This window comes from Toxotes jaculatrix, chromosome 14 (assembly GCF_017976425.1).
Source record: "Toxotes jaculatrix isolate fToxJac2 chromosome 14, fToxJac2.pri, whole genome shotgun sequence".
NCBI classification, from domain to species: domain Eukaryota; kingdom Metazoa; phylum Chordata; class Actinopteri; family Toxotidae; genus Toxotes; species Toxotes jaculatrix.
Genome location: NC_054407.1, coordinates 24995902 through 25016959, shown reverse-complemented (window position 1 = coordinate 25016959; position 21058 = coordinate 24995902). Strand labels below are relative to the sequence as shown.

At 46.3% G+C, this 21058-nt stretch overlaps 2 protein-coding genes across 2 annotated transcripts; one reads left to right on the top strand and one right to left on the bottom strand.

Annotated features, from left to right (window-relative positions):
- Nucleotides 1-585: 585 nt before the first annotated feature.
- LOC121193461 (prohibitin-2-like) lies at nucleotides 586-9053 on the bottom strand. The gene is made up of 10 exons (XM_041055829.1): nucleotides 8783-9053; nucleotides 7894-8023; nucleotides 7514-7598; nucleotides 7039-7118; nucleotides 6347-6531; nucleotides 6117-6246; nucleotides 5736-5839; nucleotides 5077-5154; nucleotides 3765-3841; nucleotides 586-3651 (listed from the first exon to the last, which is right to left on the bottom strand). The coding sequence occupies exons 1-10, from the start codon at nucleotides 8801-8803 to the stop codon at nucleotides 3633-3635; spliced, it is 909 nt and encodes a 302-aa protein (XP_040911763.1). The 5' UTR covers nucleotides 8804-9053; the 3' UTR covers nucleotides 586-3632.
- A 1442-nt stretch (nucleotides 9054-10495) lies between these two features.
- Nucleotides 10496-18940, top strand: LOC121193456 (CYFIP-related Rac1 interactor B-like). Its single transcript, XM_041055822.1, has 11 exons — nucleotides 10496-10644; nucleotides 14743-14816; nucleotides 15216-15337; nucleotides 16150-16255; nucleotides 16500-16636; nucleotides 16806-16883; nucleotides 17121-17237; nucleotides 17575-17654; nucleotides 17779-17905; nucleotides 18426-18496; nucleotides 18696-18940. The coding sequence occupies exons 2-11, from the start codon at nucleotides 14744-14746 to the stop codon at nucleotides 18763-18765; spliced, it is 981 nt and encodes a 326-aa protein (XP_040911756.1). The 5' UTR covers nucleotides 10496-10644; nucleotide 14743; the 3' UTR covers nucleotides 18766-18940.
- Nucleotides 18941-21058: the final 2118 nt, after the last annotated feature.

The window sequence follows — 21058 nt, the reverse complement described above, 5'->3', positions numbered from 1 at the left end:
AGCCCCCTCTTGCCCCCACCCCCCTCCCTTTTTTTTTTTTTTTTTTTTTAAACCCAGCATGAATATTCACCCGCCTATACCATACCATACCCCCCCCCCCCCCAGCCCCTCCCCCTCCTGCCTAAATAAAAAAATCCCCTCTGAGATTTAAATCTGCGCCTCCTCCCCCTCCCTCCCCCCCTCCCCCGCCTCCTCCTTCCTCTTTCTTATGTAGAAGAACAGCAGCGTCTCACAACATGGAGGGACGGCAGCTCGCTTTGTGTTGCTCACACAATGGACTCCAATACCCCCCTCCCCCCTGCCCCCTCCTCCCCCTCCCCCCCTCTCTGCAGATCTGAGGTTGCAGTGCAGCCTCTGCGTTCACAGCTCGGGCTATAAATAACTCGGCAGCCATCTTCTCTTCTCTTTTCTGTTTTTTTGTTGTTCTAACACTGATGGGATGAGGAAGAGGAGGAGGAGGAGGAGGAGGAGGGACACCAGGGACAAATATGATGAGGGTCACATGACTGCTGAAATGAGCTGAGGGCTGGAATGAGCAGCAGCAGTTACAGAGAATAAGTGGCTGAGGACACTGATGGACAGGTAGTGAGGAAGCTGTCTCTGCCAGAGATGCAGTTTATTTGAAAAAGGATTAAAAATGAGAGAAACAGAGAAAAACACTGAACAAAGGATAAAGATAAAGCTCATCCTGTGTGGAAAAGAAGGAGAGTGGCTCAGACAGACGGTGTCTGCATGAATATTCAGCACCTGTCATGTGTAGGTCGGCTTTACAGCAGGAAACCGTCTGAAAGTCACATTTACATACAAGAAATCAGTGAAGGTGACTCTGTTCTGTTATTACACACATAACACAGGAATCATACCATCGGCCAGCGGCGAAGGTTGGTCATGGAAGGGTCATGAAAGAGGGAGGAGTCTGCCAGACGATGTGTAAAGGAATAAACAATCCTCATCACACACGTCTGTGCTGATGCAGCAGTTTTCTGTTCCATTTACAGGTAACAAGTTCATCAAACTCAAAACTCCCAGAAACAGACTGCGTTAGCTGTTAAAGTCACATGACTTCCTGCTCACACCTGCCTCAGGTTGGACACTGAAACGACTCCACTGCAAAGTGTAATTAACTTTAAACTACAGCACTGACACTGAATTCTTTCTTTGGTAATATTCTTAACCCTGATGACTTCTCTGATTTAAATCATCATTCTGACAGATGTAAAATTCTGCTTCAGCTTCTCATGTTTACACATAAAATTCAATATTGCACAGCTTTGGCTTTTTTTGTGAAATAAAAACTGGGTTTTGTAGAAGAACTGTGATCACTTCCAGCATGAAGAGACGTATTATCACTTCATTCTGTACATGTTCTATTTATTATGTTCTACATCAGGGTTCGACCACACTGGAAACTTCACCGTCACAGACAGAGAAACAAACTCTACAATCATTCATTTCAGGTGAATCTAACGTCTCTGATCCAAAGTAAGGACTGAGTCTTCTCAGATGTAAGGAGAAGAAAAACATCCACGAGCTGACGATCTCCATTCAGCTACTGCTCAAACCTTCAGGAGCAAACGTCTGAGCGCTGACTCAGAGTCAGACAAACATACAGAACATACAGAACATACAAGCTTCTCATGTCAACAAAACAAAGGTGGCTCTGTGTGTGTGTGTGTGGTCGGTCTGCTGACACACATACTCGCTGGTATTAAGGATCATGACTCAACAATGTTCATTAGTGAAATCTTACAAAACACAGAAGCTGCTGTGAGCGAGCCGCTGCAGCCTCCACCTGCTGAGGACGTCTCTGACCCGATCCCTGAACGCCACAGGTTCAAACCCAGCAGCACCAAACGGACTCGTCCTGTACTGTGTCTGTCTCGTGTGTGTACAGTAAAGCTGAAGCTGCAGGCTGAAACTCTAAAGTTTAACAGCCTTGTTTCAGTCACTGATCTGTAAAATTAACTTCTGTGGTTTTTATCAAACAAAAAAATATCAGTAGATAAGAAAAGCAAAGATGGAATAAATCACATGCTGTGGTTTTTCCGTAGGTTCGTTAGTGAATAAACTCAGTGCTGCTTCACCTGTGTGATCTCAATCTTCTCATTTCTCTCTCAGCAACAAAGAGAAATAAGCAACTTCCTTTTTCCTCTGATGATGAAAAACTGACCACGAATGTTAAACGTCTGAATTTCTTCTTCTCTAAACTTCTTCCTCTGTCACGCGTCGCATCAGAGCGAGCAGCGTGTGCCGTCGTAAACCCGCGGCCAGAGAGGAAGAGAAGAAGCAGAGATCAGTTTTTACAAACTGTCAGGTCACAAAGGCACAGTGGCGAGAAGCTCGGCGTCACGGCGACAATCAGACGCACCGGCCCGTGTTTGCAGGAGGAGCAGTGTGGGTACGACACCGCCGGGCAAAGCCAAACGTTTGTGTGTGTCCGTCAGAGTCTGAGCAGAGACAGAGTCGTCCTCAAGAGGAAAAGTAAATCTGCTGAAAGTCAAACAGACACGGTCGAGTCCAGCTGCTGCTCTGCTTCCTCCAAACTGATAGGATCTATATCGACAGGTTTAAACCTTCTCTTCAGACCAGGAAACCAAAGTCTGTTACACACATCAATCATTCCAACTGTCAGTTCACCCAAATCATTAAAACATATTTCCCATGGCCAACAAAGAGGTTTATCCAAGCTGAGAGTTTCTGATTTTACTTTCACTGATGTGAGCTGCACTGAGACATTTCTACAGCTGAAGCAAGGGATCGAACAGCTGGTCTGTCAACAACAGAAAATTCTGTCATAATGAATTAGATTCATTTAAAAGTGATTGTCTGGTTCTAACTTCTACATTCTCTAACCACTGGGTTCAACTAGAAAACAGTAGAATAGCAGTTAAAGCCCCAAACAAAACCACAACCGTCAGCGTGGACAGATAATGCACTTAGGACTAAGTTCTTAGTTTTAGGGTTTTAGAAAAAACACCTGAGATTGAGGGAAAATGAATGAATGTTGTGTTGAAAGCTCTGGTAGTGTGAGAACTTTATTCTTAGAAATTAGGACTTTTCCCTCATGAATGTGTGACTTAGCACTTTTTTCTGTCGCATCATCACTTTATTCTCGACACGACCCCAAACAGTGGCCGAAGACTCTGTCGTATGATTCCAGCGATGTTAACAGAACTGAGCCTTTAAACTTCCTCTGCTGTTGGTAAAACTCTGACTTTCCTTTGTAAACCCTTCATCAGATAAGTCCTGTGAATGTCCTGCTTTTTATGTGGACACGTGAAGTGAGACACATCTACGAGAAAAATAGAAAAGTGCATAGAAAACTTTCAAGGTCGAACGGTTTGACGTGACCTTGCAGGAAGATGCAGAAGCTCATTGGACGAGAACCAAAACCAGAGAATCAGCGTTTTACCGACACCAGAGGAACCTTTCAAAATAAAACCACAGAGGTGAGTTACTGCTCCTGTTCTACATGTAAACATATGTCATCCTGCAGGTCAGGCAGCTGCTGGACGACATACTCACAGATCAGGCAGCGTTTGACTGATTCACAGATAAACCTGGGTCAGGATTTACTTTGTGGGAGTGGAACTGAAGGAAAGACGACAAACCGACAGGGAGGACGCGTCTTCTTACTTCTTCAGCGACAAACTGAAAGAGAAACAGAGAAATTCAGAATGAAAACTGTGTAAATCTGACGCATCAGCAGTAACACAACACGACAAACTGTGCAGAGAGACGCTCAGATCCATGTGAGGACTCACTTGAACTTGTCGCTGTCCTGCAGGTTGAGCACCAGGCTGTCGGCGTTCAGGTACACCCTGTTTTGGGACTGCGCCACCTGCAGGTCAAACACGTAAAGAGCGTGAGCAGAGAGAAAACACAGGTGGAACGTTTCTCAGGCCTGACTGAGCTGCTGCTGCTGCTGTCGAGTACAATGGGAACGTTGTCAGAGCTTCAACACTGAGCTGATTCACAGCACAGTGAGAGCTGCTGAGGCCCGTTCACCGTCCATACAGGAAACACACGCCAACGCCACAACGCCCGGGACGCATGACGTGACTGATCTACACACAGAGCTGCACTCAGCTGGGATAATTTAATCACCAGCACCCTGATACGTAAAGACAGATACACTCATTCACTCACTCACACACAGGATTTTTTTCCTTTATGAGCAAATGAAAAAGTTCAGAGTGAAAATTGTTGACATTCAGAAACGTTTGCATCAGATTTATCAGGAGAGAAGACGACGACGCTGTTTCCAATGCAGGGGGACGCTGAAATGATTCAACCTAAAGACACAGGGACCAAATGCTGATGTAACAGAATTTCTCCTGCACATTGATTCTTCCCTTTAAAGAGGGTTTAACCATAAAACAACTTATTCTTACCATTTATTTATTGTTTATTTCACAATATCATTATTTAGGATTTTTACTAAAAAGAAACAGTGTAATGAGAGATGAGAGACCAATGAGCAGCGATGAAGAGAAGCTGCTCTTCACACAACGAGACATTCAAACAGCTGTTTCCTCTCTGAGCTGAACTGATGCTCCCAAACCATCCCTCACCAACACGGCAGCATCCAGGCAGTCAGTAATGATGACATTACTGGGCACGAAGAAGGGAAGGTCAAAGGTCAGAGGAGAGAAAAAGAAAAGGATGAGAGTTAAATCTTGGTGGTTTCGCTCTGTCCTGGTGTTTCGTGCTTCCTCTGCCTTTTCTGTTGAATTCATGTTCCTCTGGCTCCACCTAGTGGGCTCAGGTCAAAATCAGCACAGTGTCCAGGACGATTCCATCAACTCACATTCAGATTTCTCAGGCAACGAAACACCACACAGGGTCAGGAAGCACCAAACTGTGAGGGCGCGGCGAACACAGGGCGAACGCAGGGCTGAGTGTCTGACCTGTTAGTTATTCACTGTGTTTAACGGCTCGAGGAAACAGAAGGAGAGACAGAGGAAGCTAAATTTGGCTGAAAACACCTGTTTTTGTTTTTGTTGTTCTGTTCATGGTCACTGACAAATAAACCTGAAAATGAACAAAAAGCAGCTTCCGGCTGAGGTTTCTCACCGTCTTGGCGATGTTCTGCGCCGCCCGGATCTTCCTGAGCTTCAGGTAGCCTGGGTTCTTCGTCACAGCTTCGCCCAGCTGCAACACACAAACACACATTTAAACTGTTAGTGTGTTCACAGGAGAATAACGTTCCACCTGCAGGAGAGCGCGCGAGCGGTCGGCCTGAGGCTGAGCGGCAGCAGGCCGAGCCGGTCTGAGCGCTGTTGTTTCAGTCACACAACACCGATCGTCAGGAGGATCAAAGCTGCAGGCGTGTCGCTGCTCCACCTTAATGTTCTCACGCACGTCGACAACAAAGCACAGGAATTAGTGCAGGTTTGGATGGAGTGTTAGTTTAAGAAGCTGTGAGTTCAGGAATCAACCTGGAGGCTGTTTCAAATCAATTACAGCTCAGATACACACAACAACTGGGAATTTATCCAAACACTTTGCTGAGCCTGAACACACAACATGCAGCCGGTGGGAAATCCAAACTAAACACATCTAACTGTCTACACAACCACTTAACCCCTGATCTCACAGTGTGTGACCAAAAAGAAAATCATGCAGACCTTCACACAGGGACAACGGTCCCATGTCCAACCTCTGAGACAACAGGACTTCCCATGGTACCACACTGAACACAGCCCGGTTAAACAGCCCCTCCATCAGCTCACCATCTTGGCAGCCTGAGCTTCTCCTTCAGCCTGGATGACCTTCTGCCTCTGGTCCTGTTTGGCCTTCTCCACATAAAACTGAGCTCGCTGCGCCTCCTGCTGGGCTGGAGAGGAACAAACATGAAGAATTCATTTAGAAACAAGACTAACAGTCTGAAATGATGCTGGAAACTGTACAGATCTACATGAATCCTATATTTATTTATACATTTTCAACTCACAGCTGATCAACCACCTGACAGTAACATACATTCAGCCAAAGCGAAGGTGCCTTGCTGCTGAGGCAGTTTCTCTCCCTGCAGGCTGATTTTCAGGACAGAGGTCCTGGACTGTGACCTGTGGCCCAGAGGCCTGAGAGTAAACCTGACTGTGTCTACGCACCGACTTGTTTGGCCTCCACGGCGGCGGTGTACTCTCGACTGAAGCTGAGCTCGGTGATGGCCACGTCGTCCAGGATGATGTTGAAGTCTTTGGCTCGTTCAAACAGCTCCCTGCGGATCAGCAGAGAAACCTGAGGGGGGGTAAAGAGTTTAGTACGGTGATTTTAAACAGGGTTAGAGCCTTAAACTGGTCAGTGTGGTTGATGTGCTCACTGCGGTGTGTGTCTGTACCTGCGCTCTCTGAGTGATGAGCTGCGAGGCGTTGAACTTCGCCACCACGCTCTTCAGCACCTCGTTGACGATGGAGGGCAGGACGCGCTCGTCGTAGTCCTGTCCCAGGTGCTGGTAGAGGGTGGGCAGGTTGGACGCCAGCGGCCTGGACAGAACTCGCAGTGTGACGTTCACCATCTGAAGGTCTGACAACGACGGGACAGAATAAAAGCACTGAATTAACTTCCTTCATGTGACAGTGACTTCGTGCAGTAATGGGATGTAAGCACTGTCCTCTGTGCCGCTCTCCGTCTGACAGCTGTGCTTACTCTGCTGCTTCAGACCAAACATTCAGACTTTCACTGGAACATGATTTCTGGTTTGTAACTACCAGCTGTAGGGAGGAAGCTGACTGTAGGTCACATCCCATCATCCCACACACACACACACACACACACACACACACACACACACACACACACACACACACACACACACACACACACACACACACACAGTGCAGATCTGACCTGATTTCAGCCCTGGATTAGTCGACCCAGGCTAATTTAGGAATGAAGCCTGAATTTCCTCCCGATCGGTTGCTGTTTGACGTTCAGTTCGAGGTCACGACGCCTGATTCATCACCTGAACATCCAACCATGTTTCTATCAGCTCACTGGTTTCTGCGTCTGATTCCTGCGTCTGTGTCTCACCTTTGCTTCCGGTGAGCGAGGAGATCTTTCTGGGTTTGGCTCGGATGTCGTAGATGATGGGATACTGGAACCAGGGTATCCTGAACACAACAGCACAGAGTTACAGTGTAGAGGCAGTTCATACAGTTCATGCAGTTCATACAGTCAGCGAGGAAGAAGCCTCCGCAGGATAAAGGACAAGCAGATGAAAGAAAGAAGGTGAAATGGAATAAAAAGAAAAAAATCACCTACAGACTAAAACGCAGAAAAAAGAAAAACGACACTCACTCGTTAGCAACTACGTCTGAGAGCTACAGTGAATGTTGTTGTCACAACGCAGCTCTGATATGAATCCATCTATTCTCGTCTACTCAGCCTTTATTTACCTCAGCCTTATTCACGACATTTTTCTCTCCCGTGTATGAAAGTACATTCGCTGCTTTAGCAATAAAAAAGCATCAGCGTTGATCGCAGTGATTCTGGCGGCGGCCCCTACCTGAAGTGGAGTCCCTCGGCGAGCACCGTGTCCATCTGCATCCCTCCGATCCTGTTGAAGATGATCGCTCTCTGTCCTCCTTCGACTGCACAGAGGACACACAGGACCCTTTACTTCAGCAGCAGCACTGATGCTGTACAAGTAAAACTCAGCATTCAAACTAAGTAAACACACACAGGTATGATCAGCGTCGTCATGTCTCTCTTACAGACACCTGAAAGCACAACAAGCTGCCTGTCCTGGTTACTGTAGGACAGTTTGCTGGTTCTGGTTTTCGTTTGTCTGCCGTCAGTTTCATGGTTGCTGTTGTAGAAAGTGATTTCAGACGAGTCCCTGGAGTTTTCAGGGCGGGACGGACAGACGCAGACGGACTTCGGTACCTGTGTATGTGGCTTCCTTCACTCCGTAAGCCAGAGCTCCGGCTCCGATCAGCAGTTTGACACCGAGTCCCGCTCCTCGAGGACCAGACGACATCCTGCCTGCGATCTGCCGCAGCTGCTGCAGGAAACCCTGAGACACGCGGACAGATTAGGACACGATGAGCGAACCAGCTCGCAGACCTTCGTACCACACTGTGCCACTGTCACACTGTGAGACACTGTGAGACACTGTCACACTGTGAGACACTGTGCCACCGTCACACTGTGAGACACTGTGTGACACTGTCACACTGTGAGACACTGTGAGACACTGTGAGGTGCTGGGGCTGTGTACAAACCAGCCTCGTCCTGTTTTAAACTGAGCTTCACTGGTTACATGAAGCAGACATGACGCTGACGGACCTTCATGATGGAGCAGTGGGACACCTCCACCTACTTTACCAGGACGGTATCTGAACCACAGCGTGTGTGTGCAGGGCACGAAGCTGGATCCAGCTGGATGTCTTAGCTTGTTCAGCTTTTTTTACTGTATCTACTTTTAACTTTTCATCCTTATGTCTCTGGCTGTGTGTTATAGTGGTTATTGTATCACAGAGAATAAAACCTGGCATCGCTGCTCACGAGGCTGAAGGAAACTTTAAATATTCCTGCAGCACTTCCGGTGACATGTTAACTCATTAATTATCTTTAACCACGCGTCCACCTCCGGTCCCCCGGTCCGTGTCCTCCTCTCTGACTTCAGGCTCAGTGACTGAACCTGAGCTATCGGATCAGACTCAGCCTGGATCAGACTCAGCCTGACACTCACGTGGATCAGCAGTGTCACGAGCCAGCGTGCAGAGAGTGTACATCACTTTACACGCGCTTTAAAAGCATGAGACGCACTCACCCCGGGCTCTTTACCCGCCATGCTCGTCCTCTGCGCCGGCTGGAAACCCGAGTGAGCAGGAGGCCAAGGTCACGGGTGATGACGCACTTCCACGTGTGCGCAGGGTAACATGGGAAATGTAGGATTCACGGGTGTCGCTTGTTTGACGTGGAAGTGGCCGCGGTTCATTATTTAATGTTTATATTAAAAACAGGAATTTATCGTTTGTTTGGTTTTTAAATTAAAAATAAGTGAAAGTTTTGAAAGTAAAAATAAAACGCGCTGTTCCGCCTTCTTTTTTTTTACTTCCTGCTTTTCTTTCCCAATGTACCCTTTCTCCTGATTCCTCGTTTCATCCCTTATCCCCTTCCGTCCTTCTTTCCTTCCCTTCCTCTTCCACTCCTTCTACCTGCCTCCTTGTCTTTTACTCACACCCTCATTTCCTTCCCTAGCTCTCCTTTTCCCTCCTTCTTTCCTTCCATTTTTGTCCTAGTTTTTCTTACCTAAATAATCATTGCCTTCTTTTTTCCTTCCCCGCCTCCTCCTTTCCTACCTTTCCACGTCCTTCCCCTTTGTTTCTTTTCTTTTTCTTCCCTCCTCTGTTCCCTCCCTACCTTCACCCTCGCACTCCCCCGCGGGGGTGCAGTGATGCCCGTCCTGTGCAGCAGGGGGCAGCACCGGGTTGGACTCGGGTTGGCTCCTGTGACCACAGCAGCACCTGTTGTGTAAAAACAGTTGTTTTGTCAGTGGAGTTTGGTGCGGTGGCTGTGAGTGCTGCTGCTGATGCTGCTGCAGGAAGAGCAGATCTGCAGCTGGGTTTTTTTTTTCAACATCCTGAGAGATCACAGGCTCGCACTGTGTTTGTGTTCGCTTGTATTTGTGATTTTATTTCTGTGTTCACTTTCATAGTTTCTTCTTTTGTATCTTCAGTAAAGCATCTTTAACCTTTGTGCTTCATCTCACCCGCTGATGCTCATGATGTATTTCACACAATCGGGTTTTTTACTTCTCTTATCTAAACCCTGCATCTGTGTTTGTACTTCCCTTCAAAAGTGAAACTTTACGGTGAGAACATGACATAAAACACAAAACTGTGACTTTTAAAATCAAGATAATGAGAAAAGTCAGATTGGTGACTGTTGAAGTGTGGACCAGAATGTTTTGACTGGTCAACGGAGACAAACCAACTAACTCAAACTCAGACTTTCAAACTCTTAACCGTTTAAAGATCAGTGGATATGAAGTAAAAGTCGTGAATTGCTGATACACGATCACGCATCACTCATAAATCACATCACTGACTTTTTATGAGACACTAAATTCAAATCATGACTTTTAATTGAACTTTTTCTGACACAGCAAAATAATGTTCATGTCATCGTGAGACATTAAGTTTCATCACGTGACTAAAGTCCAGTTAGAAACTGAAAAGTCAACATTTGGACTTTTTCAAACCAGATAATGAGGCAGATTCACTCAGTCACGTGTGAGACCGTGAGGATTTTTCATTCTTTCACAGAACACCGTGTTTTCATGGTTTCCACTTTGCTGTCGGACTGATCTGATTTCTGCCGTGGCCTCACAGATCGTCCCGCTCCCTCCGTTGCAGTTGCAGTGCGGCTCCGGTTGCCTCCGTCGGCCGACTGAGAGGTTGCAGTTGCAGTCGCTGCCTTCACGGCTCATTGATTGGCTCAGAGTTCAGTTCCTCCTGAGGAAATCACTCCTTTTATAGTTAACGGAGCGCCGAGCGCCTGTTTTCCGGGTTCACACTCACTCAGCATGTAGAGGAGGCGGACCGCCGGGAGACACCTGGACCACCGCGGACACACCGGAGCCCGGACACACGGTATCGATCCGCAGATATCGATCAGCTATCATTGAAGGTGAGGAGCAGGGGGAGGTTGTTTTCTGGGCAGGGGGGGCCGGTGCTTCAGGAGGGGGATCGGGTCTCTGGGTGGATCCTGGTCTCAGATCAGACATGTCAGGTCCTGCACACTCACCAGGAAAAAGCTGCACTGACTTCAAGGTTCAAGGTTCAGCTTTACTTCAGGGATCAGGCTGAAGCCAACGCAGGAGGCGACGGCTCGGTTCGATGGACGGGTTTATTTCTGCTCTCAGATCAGTTTATTGAAACATCAACCATCAACATCACGGCGGTTACTGAAGGTATGAGACGACACCGACACCGCGGCGGTCTGTGCTGTGAGTTCAGAGCAGTGAGCCACGGTCCCCCCGTCCAGCTGCGAGCCGCTGCCACTGCACGCGTTGTGCTTTTATCCAAACTTCACTGAGTTAAAGCTGCAGTGAAGCGTTTACAGAGTTTACAGGGCTGAAGTGAGAAGCTGCTCAGATGACATGATAACTGGAGGCAGCAGCGCTGCACAGGCCACAGCCTGCAGAGCATTTACCACACACAGGTATCACAAGCAGAAAGCACTTCAAGAACCGCATTCCCACAGTAAACAGCTAGAATGAAACAGGAATAAAGGCAGAGACACGCAGCACCGTGGAAAATGAAGGATGAACAGTGAAGGAACTGTTGGTTTCACAAGTGTTGACTGTCTGATGTGTGATTCTCATGTAGCAGCTCAGTTTGACGCCTGCACGGTGCTGCTGAGCAGCCTAACCTGCTGCAGAGCATCCACTCTGAATCTTCCTCCAGACAGGACGCTCTTCACTGGAGTGTTTCTGACGTGGAAAGAACTGAAAACTGCTGAATCTAAAACTTTCAGCAACCCAGCAGTGTCAGAGTTATTTAACTTCAGCTCCAACAACAACATTCACACATGCTTCACATGCACATCAGGTTCTCAGCTGCTTTTCTGAAGTAGAAAACATCTCAGAAATACTACTAAATAACAGTATGATCAAAAGTATAAGTGGTCAGTTTGCAGAGTGAGAACTCTGAGTTTTACCTGCATAATATAAGAGCGGAAACAATGAATTGATTAGCTGATTGAACTGATCGGTAGGTGCTTTGATTACTTAACTTTTTTAAGCAAGAAACAACAAGAATTCAGTTTCCAGCTTCTCCAGTGTGATGATCTGTTTCACACGTCACTCTGGGCTGACCTGTTACAGACCAAACAATCAATCGATTGTCTGGATTTGTCAGAATAATCAATAAAGGAAATGAGTGTGAGCTGCAGCTCAGTCCGACCCCTGCATGCTTCTGCTGGACGGTTGAATCTGCAGCAGAGAAACATGTTGGTAAAACTCCACAAGATAAAACTCAGTCCTGTTTGTTCATATGTGGATGAAACGATCCAGAAAAATACATTTGGATGAAGTTCCACCTGCAGCAGCTGCAACCTGAAACACTGCTGAGAGAATCGCTCCCACCATCACCGCACTGTAAGAACAATCCATCTCAGGTGATAATAACAATCCATCACAGGTGATAATAACAATCCATCACAGGTGATAATAATCCATCACAGGTGATAATAACAATCCATCACAGGTGATAATAACAATCCATCACAGGTGATAATAACAATCCATCACAGGTGATAATAATCCATCACAGGTGATAATAACAATCCATCACAGGTGATAATAACAATCCATCACAGGTGATAATAACAATCCATCACAGGTGATAATAATCCATCACAGGTGATAATAACAATCCATCACAGGTGAAAGTCCTGCCTTTCAAACTTCACTCAGTGAACACACAAAAGTATTTTCAGCAAAATGTACTTAAAGTAACTAAAGTAAAAGTTCTCATTATGCTTAATATGATCTTATCACCACCTTATATTCTCATAATAACTTCATGTTATTACTGACACGTAAGCAGCATTTTAATCATTTCGATCAGTAGTGAAAATGACCTACACGTGAACGACACAGATAAACATCTGCTCCTTGTCCACAGTGAAGGACACATCGAGGTGGAGCTGATGGAAATGTGACAGTAGATGAAATATCTCGGAGTTTTCAGCTGACGCTTCAGAGACTGAATGAAATAATCTGCTGAATGCTCTAAATGGAGCAATTCCTCCTAAAGAGTCTGTTTCAGCGAATCTCTTTTCAAACCACATGTTCCTGAAAACAGCACCACAGCCCTTTGCATTAAATGGAGTCTTATTAATGTTTCACAGAATGTTTCTGACAGGCCTTAGAACGAAAACCTGAGTTTCACATGTGTTTTTAAGATGATGGAGCGTCTGTAACAAACTGACTGCAGTGTAATGAAAGTTTATTTACAGTAACTGAACTTTATTTCTATCTGTAACTGTATTTATCCTGTAGACAGGTGCTGGTGTGAGGCTTTCACTCAGGGTCACGTGTCTGAAGATCGCAAACCAGTTTAGAGCTAAATGTTTAGATCTGAATTATTCATGTTTTCAGTGACAGTTACTTTTTGTAACTTGGAACTTGGTACTTTGTGTGATCATCACTGAGGGTTTGTATGTTTTACAGGAGCTCGTCTCTTGTTCTGGCCTCCTGGCAGCTTTTAGGGGCCTGGCTCAACGAGAATAAAGTCACATATTCGTCCTTTAAATGACTGAATTTAAGGCGTTTTCGTGAAGAAGTGATGAGAGAAAGGTGTAGGGGCTCAGACCCTGTGCTTTGGTTAGCACAGTGTTCTTCCTCTGGGTGGAGGTGTTCTCTGTAGCTCACAGTTTCTGCTGAAACGCGAGCAGCTCGGCCGAGGGCCGTGGTCACAGGGAAATAATGAGTTTGTGTGAAGAGACAAACTCTGAAAACACTCGCTGGTTTTTTGAACTCGAACTCGTCTGTGTTCAGAGCCGTGTTGTTATTCTCAGAGTGTGTGCGTCGTACCTGACCCGAGCTCAGTCTGCTTTACTTCCCCTGTTTTAAATTTAGCCCAAACTTTCAGAGACTTCATCACTTCCTCTTCTCACTGTTTTTAACACGAAGACGCTGCTCCCAGTTCAGTTTGCAGCTGCCGGTCTGTGGAGCCACACACAGGCCGACGAATCTTTGTGTTGTTTTGTGTTAAAAAGCCGTTGCAGGTGGAGATGAGTGTTGATGTGTGTTAACAAAGCAGAGGATCCTTTCTGAATGATTTACATTTGTTTTTTTCCACCGTTGAAATTTTCTTGTTAGTGCCAACGTGCAAAGCATCATTGTTCTAACAGAGTGCGTCAGCTTCTCTTTGTCACATGCTGCGGCGAAAGTTGTGCGGTTGTATTTTTAGGCACAGAGCTGCTGGTGGTTAGAGTGCGTTAGTTAGGAACACACACAGAGAACAGTTATTTTTAAAGACATTAACACATTTTGTGTAATGGACTCTGCTTTTCACCTGATTAGAGACGAGACAGCATCTGATTAAACTGCTTATAACCAACATGTAGGAGCTGATGTGTCAGATGGAAACGACTCCACGCCTATGAAGAACACAACAGACACACAACAGGACTTTTACTGTGAAAACAACGAGCCACGCATCAAAAACTTTGTCCAATACGTTTACTCAGACCGACTGTGACGTTCGGACCATGACTGACTGGCTGTAAACATCCCACGCAGCATCACATGATGCAGGCCGGGTCCATGGATCCATGGTGTCAGATCCCTGGTCTGACAGGACCGGAACCTGACGTGGTCTCTGCTGCTGTGGTTCCTCCACCTCAAGGTTGGACGTGTTGTCGATCCTGAGACGATTCTCTGCTCACTGCAGTTGTGCAGAGTGGTTGTCTGAGTTAGCGTAGCCTTTCTGTCAGCTCTGACAAGTCTGACCTCTGACCTCCGACCTCTCTCGACTGCTTCAGCTCAGTTAAACACAGACACAGTGACTGGGATCAGATTGTTTGAGCCTGACGTTTGATGTGAACATGAACTGAAGCTCCTGTACCTGCAGGGTTAATGCTCAGTCGGTCTGCGTCTCACTGGCCCTGCAGCACCAGAGGCGGACAGTCGAGGTGTCTCTGAGCTGAAATTCTTCTTCTGAAATGTCCTCGCTGTCTCTGTCCAGATCTAAAACTGTTCAAACTGTGTGTTGACAGAATGGGGAACCTGATCAAAGTGTTAACCAGAGACATCGACAACAATGGTGGAAACTTCTTCCTGGACTTTGAGAGTGAGACATGCACATACACACACGCACACACACGCACACACACGCACATACACGCACGCACACACGCACACACACACACACACAGACAGATGAGAATTTAAAACACTAACTCACATGATAAATATCAGTAAATGAGCAGGTGGTCTGTGGGACTCCACTCTCCACAGTGAGAAACCAGAGACAGTAACAGGCGTCTCGGTTATAGTAGAGTTACAGTAGAGTCCTAAAATAATCAGTGTGTGATGAAATGGATGGAATGTACTTTATTACCTGACTGATGAGTCGACTCAAACAGATTTAGCCTCCGTTTAAAAGAAGTTTCACTGTGTCAGACTCAAACTCTGGACCGGGACATCAGTAGAGAGTGTGCGACCTTTGACCTCGTGTGTCTCTTCACAGACGCTCAGCCCTCACAGTCGGAGACGGCGGTGTGGGAGAAGGTGAACCAGGTGCTGACGGAGGCTCGGGTCATCCTGGACGACCTGCAGGCATACAGAGGAGCAGGAGAGGAGATACGAAAGGTAACGCAGGGCGGAATGTACCAGCAGATTCAGGCCTGGTGCTAAGATCAATATTCAAAACCTTATTTTAAACAAAATCCTTTGTTTGTGTTGTTTTATTTTAAAAGACATCACTTTGGCCTCTGGGTAATTCAGATGTTCAACCAAACAATTAATCGAGAAAATAACTGCCAGATTGATCAATAAGGAAAATAATAAAGTTGCAGCTGATGGTACTGGACAGTGTTTGATTTCGGTGGAATGATTTTCACATTGAGCCGTGGGGACGTTTAAAGCTACAGAATGTATTTCAGGGCGAATGAGCTCATTGTGTCTGATGTCGTCTGAGAGGAGGATTTTTATCTGCTGGGTTCAGACGTTCAGACCAGTTCAGCTCCACTGGTTTCCAGCACATACTGTAATTCCACACTGTCTCAGTCTGAGGAAACCAGTGTCAGAAAATGTCCAGTGTGAAGGTAATCACACCACGAAGTGCAGTGAGGGAGGCTCACCAGCTTTGTCCACCAGGGGGCGACAGAGCACACGTCCTGACCTCAGTCAGCCTCTCAGACCACAGACATTTCCATCAAACACAGGGAGCTGAGATGTTGCCGCATAAAGATATAAACCAATTATCTTCTGATGCCTAAGGATTTTTTAAACGTAATTTTAATGAGAAGAGCTTTTGATAGAATCAGTCTTTCAGAATACTACTACTTACAGAATACCTGTTTTATGCGTGTGTGTGTGTGTGTGTGTGTGTGTGTGTGTGTGTGTGTGTGTGTGTGTGTGTGTGTGTGTGTGTGTGTGTGTGTGTGTGTGTGTGTGTTCAGGCCATCCAGAGTCCTGGTGTGGAGGGTGTACAGGAGAAGGCCTGGTCTGCTGTGGTTCCTCTGGTCGCTAAACTCAAAACCTTCTACGAGTTCTCCCAGAAACTCGGTAAGAACCTGAACACAACATGTGAAGATCTGTTCTGTTCAAACGCTCGTTTAAACTTTATCCAGAGAAGTAAACATCACCGTGTGAAATCCTCTGCTGTAGCGCCCCCCTCAGGAAAACCTGTATATTTTAGCTCTACTGCTGGTAGGAGTGAGAATAGATAAGTCCCCGTTTGTTGCGGGGACACTCGCAGGACTTACACTGTTAGACGTTTTAACAAAAAAACCTCTTGTCCCCCCGTCAGAGTCCAGTCTGCACTGTCTCCTGGACGTCCTCACCAGCTCTGGTTCGACTCCCACTCAGCATCTGGAGCAGAAACAGGCTCTGGCTCGTCAGTTCGCCCACATCCTGCACTTCACGCTGCGCTTCGACGAGCTCAAGGTTCTGTTCTGTACCACTGCCCAACCCCTTACCTCCTCTGCTACCTCCTCTGCTCCTCCTCCCCCCTTACCTCCTCCTCCTCTCTGACCTCTCCTCTGCCTGAGAGACTCAGCGTCCACTGCTCTTCCTCTTCATGTGTTTACTCTCTGGTCTGTTGTCTTTGTTTCAGATGACAAATCCTGCCATTCAGAACGACTTCAGCTACTACCGCCGCACAATCAGCCGCATGCGAATCAACAACGTGTCTGTAAGACAAACACACACGCACACACACACACACACACACACACACACACACACACATTATTGTCATCCTACACTTAGAAAATGTACGAGCAGGTGAAAAATATTAAATGAGAATAGAATAAAAATCAAAATAGACAATAAAATAGAAGGAGGAACAGAAGTTGATGGTCATACACACGGAGCGGAGGTGGGAGAGAACACCTGATGGGGTTTCCATGGCAACCTGTTACTCTTTCAGGCCAACTCAGAGAATGAGGTCAACAACGAGCTGGCCAATCGGATGTCTCTGTTTTACGCCAGCGCCACGCCGATGCTGAAGACGCTAAGTGACGCCACAACAAAGTTTGTCTCAGATGTGAGTCCATCCATAGATTTATTTCATTCTCTAGTTTCTTCCCAACATGTGCTTCACATGCATTCATCTTCTTTATTTATGAATTGAACAGCTCACTCATTCACTCATTCATTCATTCATTTCTTTTGTATATAACGCTGTGAGTCAGCTTGGAGCTTTTGTTTTGTTGGTCAGAACAGGAAACAGAATCACACGTTTTAAACTGTTCTGTATCAGTGAGTTCATACTGTGGTGTTATGAAAACTTCAGCCTGTAGGTGTCGCTGTCAGACCATGCAGAGTGTTTAACTGGTTGTGGTTTTTGATTGAAACTTTATTGTCCTGCTGCTGTTGTGCAGAATCCGGACGTCCCAATCGAAAACACGACAGACTGTCTGAGTACGATGGCCAGTGTGTGTAAAGTGATGCTGGAAACACCGTGAGTCCTGACATGTTCCTGAACGCATCATCCTCCTCACTAGCATCAGAGCCAGTCTGACTGTGTGTGTGTGTGTGTGTGTGTGTGTGTGTGTGTGTGTGTGTGTGTGTGTGTGTGTGTGCAGGGAGTATCGCAGTCGCTTCGCCAGTGAGGAGACGGTGCTGTTCTGCCTCCGTGTGATGGTCGGCGTCATCATCCTCTACGACCACGTTCACCCGGCCGGAGCCTTCGTTAAGACCTCCAACATAGACGTATGTTAACGAGACACATCCGTACACACCCGGCACGCCCTCAATGCACATGCTCCGCCCTCACTGGGTGCTCGGCTCTGATTGGTCCTCTGTGAACCTGCCAGATTGTTTCCCGTCAGAAGCCTCAGATACAGATCAGCTGTGATTGTTGCTCACACTTTTCCCCACTGAGCAGAAAGAAACTTTAAATAACGATCAGGTTTTCAGAAGAAGCTGAACTTAAACACCGACAGTCACTTTGTTACAGAACCAGAAACCGTCTCACTGCTTAAAATAAAAAATCAGTCCACAAAAGAAATCATTAATCATTAAAAACAAAAGTAATCAGATTACTGTGGCAGTACCTTATCAGAGGGAAACGTTCGTGTGATCTTTATGTCCTGATCTTTGTTGTGTCTCAGGCTCCATATAATCATACCCTGGTCTGTTCAGCTCAGGTCTCCTCTGGATTGAGTCTCTTTAAATCTGTGAACACATGTGGTCTTATTTCTCATTTGCTGTGTTTTCTGTTTGTTTTCAGATGAAAGGCTGCATCAGAGTGCTGAAGGAGCAGCCGCCCAGCAGTGTGGAGGGATTACTCAACGCTCTCAGGTCTGTAAAGCTCCTCACACTCCGCCAATACATCACAGGTACTAACGAAGGAAGTTCATTTATCTAAACCAGACGCGTGGAGTCTGAGGGGACGGAGGCTAAATCAGGATTTTCTGTCTGACGTGAATCAAACTCCATCACTGACCTCACTCTTCTCCGACCTGATGTTATCATTAAAGTGCTGCCTTCTCCCCTGCAGGTACACGACCAAACATCTGAACGATGAGACTACCTCCAAGCAAATCAAAAACATGTTGCAGCCAAATTAACTCCGTGCTTGTTTTGTTGTGTTTTGGTCCAAATTTCAAAAGAACTACTGAACTTTAGCTAATAATTCCTTTGTGTAACGTCACTTGTTGTTTTGTTGTTTTGTTGTTTTTTTTTTACTCTCATTTGAAAAAAAAAAGCTGTTTTTGTTGTTGTAAAAAGAAAAGATGTAATAATCAGCTGTCGTGCTCGAGCTGCATCACATCAGATTTACAGCATCTACGATCTGTTCAGTGAGAAGTAATGTGTTTTATTACCAGTCACATACCGGAGACCTGCTGCTTCTGCCCGGCTGCTTCTGCCCGGCTGCTTCTGCCCGGCTGCTTCTGCCCGGCTGCTTCTGCCCGGCTGCTTCTGCCCGGCTGCTTCTGCCCGGCTGCTTCACCCAGTGTGCCTCCACCCCTCTGAATCTCTGCCCGCATGCGATGCGTTTTGGTGTCGTTCTCTCTCACAGCTGTTTCCAATCAATCATCCAATCAAAGCCTTACAGGTGGAATTCAGACTGTGGTCGTCATGAGCCACGTTTATGAAAGTTAACAACAGTAGGACAGTGGGTGAGACAGACGCAGAGGGACGGGTTGTTGTGATACGACTCTTTTTCCCTTTTCCACCATAAGAACCAGGAACGTTTCCACTGGAGGAAACTGGTTCTGACTGAATTCCTCAGAAACGTCTCTGTGGCCGAGGTATTTTTCAGTGAACACACCTTCAACATGTGAGCTGGCCATTTTCCCTTCTGTCAGGATGTCAGAGCATCATGTGACCTGCAGCAGTTCCTCGGTCTGCTCGTAGTTTCTTACGTCTCTGGATTCTTTGGTGGAAAAGGGTGAAAACGCTCAGCAGCCAGTTTGGATGAATGAAAGCAGCTCGCTCCTCCTCTGAGGATTATCTGTTGGTGTCTCTAACATCTGGTAAAACTTTGCTTTGGACCATTAATCAAACGAGGACATTTCAGATTGTGTCCTCGTTTCATATTTTTCTTTATTAGAGCTAAGAAGCTCACGGAGCTGCCTCGTGTTTCAGGCTGAGCATTTGTGTATTTTTTTAGTTTGTGGTACTAAAACCGGAAGAAGCTGGAAAAACAGTGGCAGAGCAGAAATAAACGTAAGGAGAACGACTGTGACTGAAAGGAGGGAGACCTCAGACCCATGTGGACTTTCTAACTGCTGACTGGAAGCTTTTTATTTTGCCTTGTATGTTAACGCTGCAGCGCCAGGGATTGTATGGCATTAACTGTTTTAATGATGTGTGTTTTGGCCAAATAAAGTTTTTACATTTTTAAGAAAAGTTCTATCTATCGATCTATGTTTGACCCGTTTATATCCTTTTTCTACACGTATGACGTCCATCAGACCAACTGCAGCACCTCGTCGTGGAGGCCCCCTCAGAGAACCCAGAGAGAACGTATTGTACCATACCAACGTTCCCTTCGGGTTCTGCTTGGATCTGAATGGTGAATGTTAACAGGAGGAAAACAGTCGTGCTCCTGCTGCTGCTCCACAGACGTCAGAGCCACAGTGACATAGTGGCTATATATATATATATATACATATATACTATACATAGTGGAAATAGTCAGTGACAATGAAATGCATGAGTCTGTAAATAAAACCATTTCAATGCGCTGACAAGTGAATTTAACGCTTCAGAGACTGAGCTGCTCTGTCAGAAATACAGCTGCTGCACAAAGATGGCGGCGCAGATAGAAGAGCCATGAGAGAGAAGCTGTGTTCACGGGTGGGACCCACAGTGGGTCGTCCACAGCTGCTGGGACAAACGGACGCCGGTCTGAGACACAGCATCGTCCCACTGTCTCCCCCTCCACGCTGGCTGAGGAGTGTTGTGTGTGTCCCTTCACTGTGCTGCTGTTTCATTGGTCTGTTGTGTATTTGACTGATCTCTTCAGCTCTGTGTTCCCCTCAAACACAGAACTCCTGATTCATCACCCTCTTTGTTCTAATCTCCAAATTAAAATCTGATCGTGGAACAGTTGACGTCACTGTCGGGTCTCCTCCTCCTCCTCCTCCTCCTGCTGCTGCTGGTATTTTTAAATCATTCTGAGGACTCATCTTTTTACTTCTGCTTTTCTGTCTGTCCACATGTCTCAGCTGGCTGTTTTTATTCTGCAGACGTTTCTCTGTCTCTTCAGCTTTAACCATCACACTCACTATTTTTCCTGCTTCATTCTTGATGAGATCTTATCTGAGGTTACAGTCAGCTGGAAGTATTTCAGTCCACCCAACACACACAGACACAGACACAGACACACACACACACACACACACACACACTGAT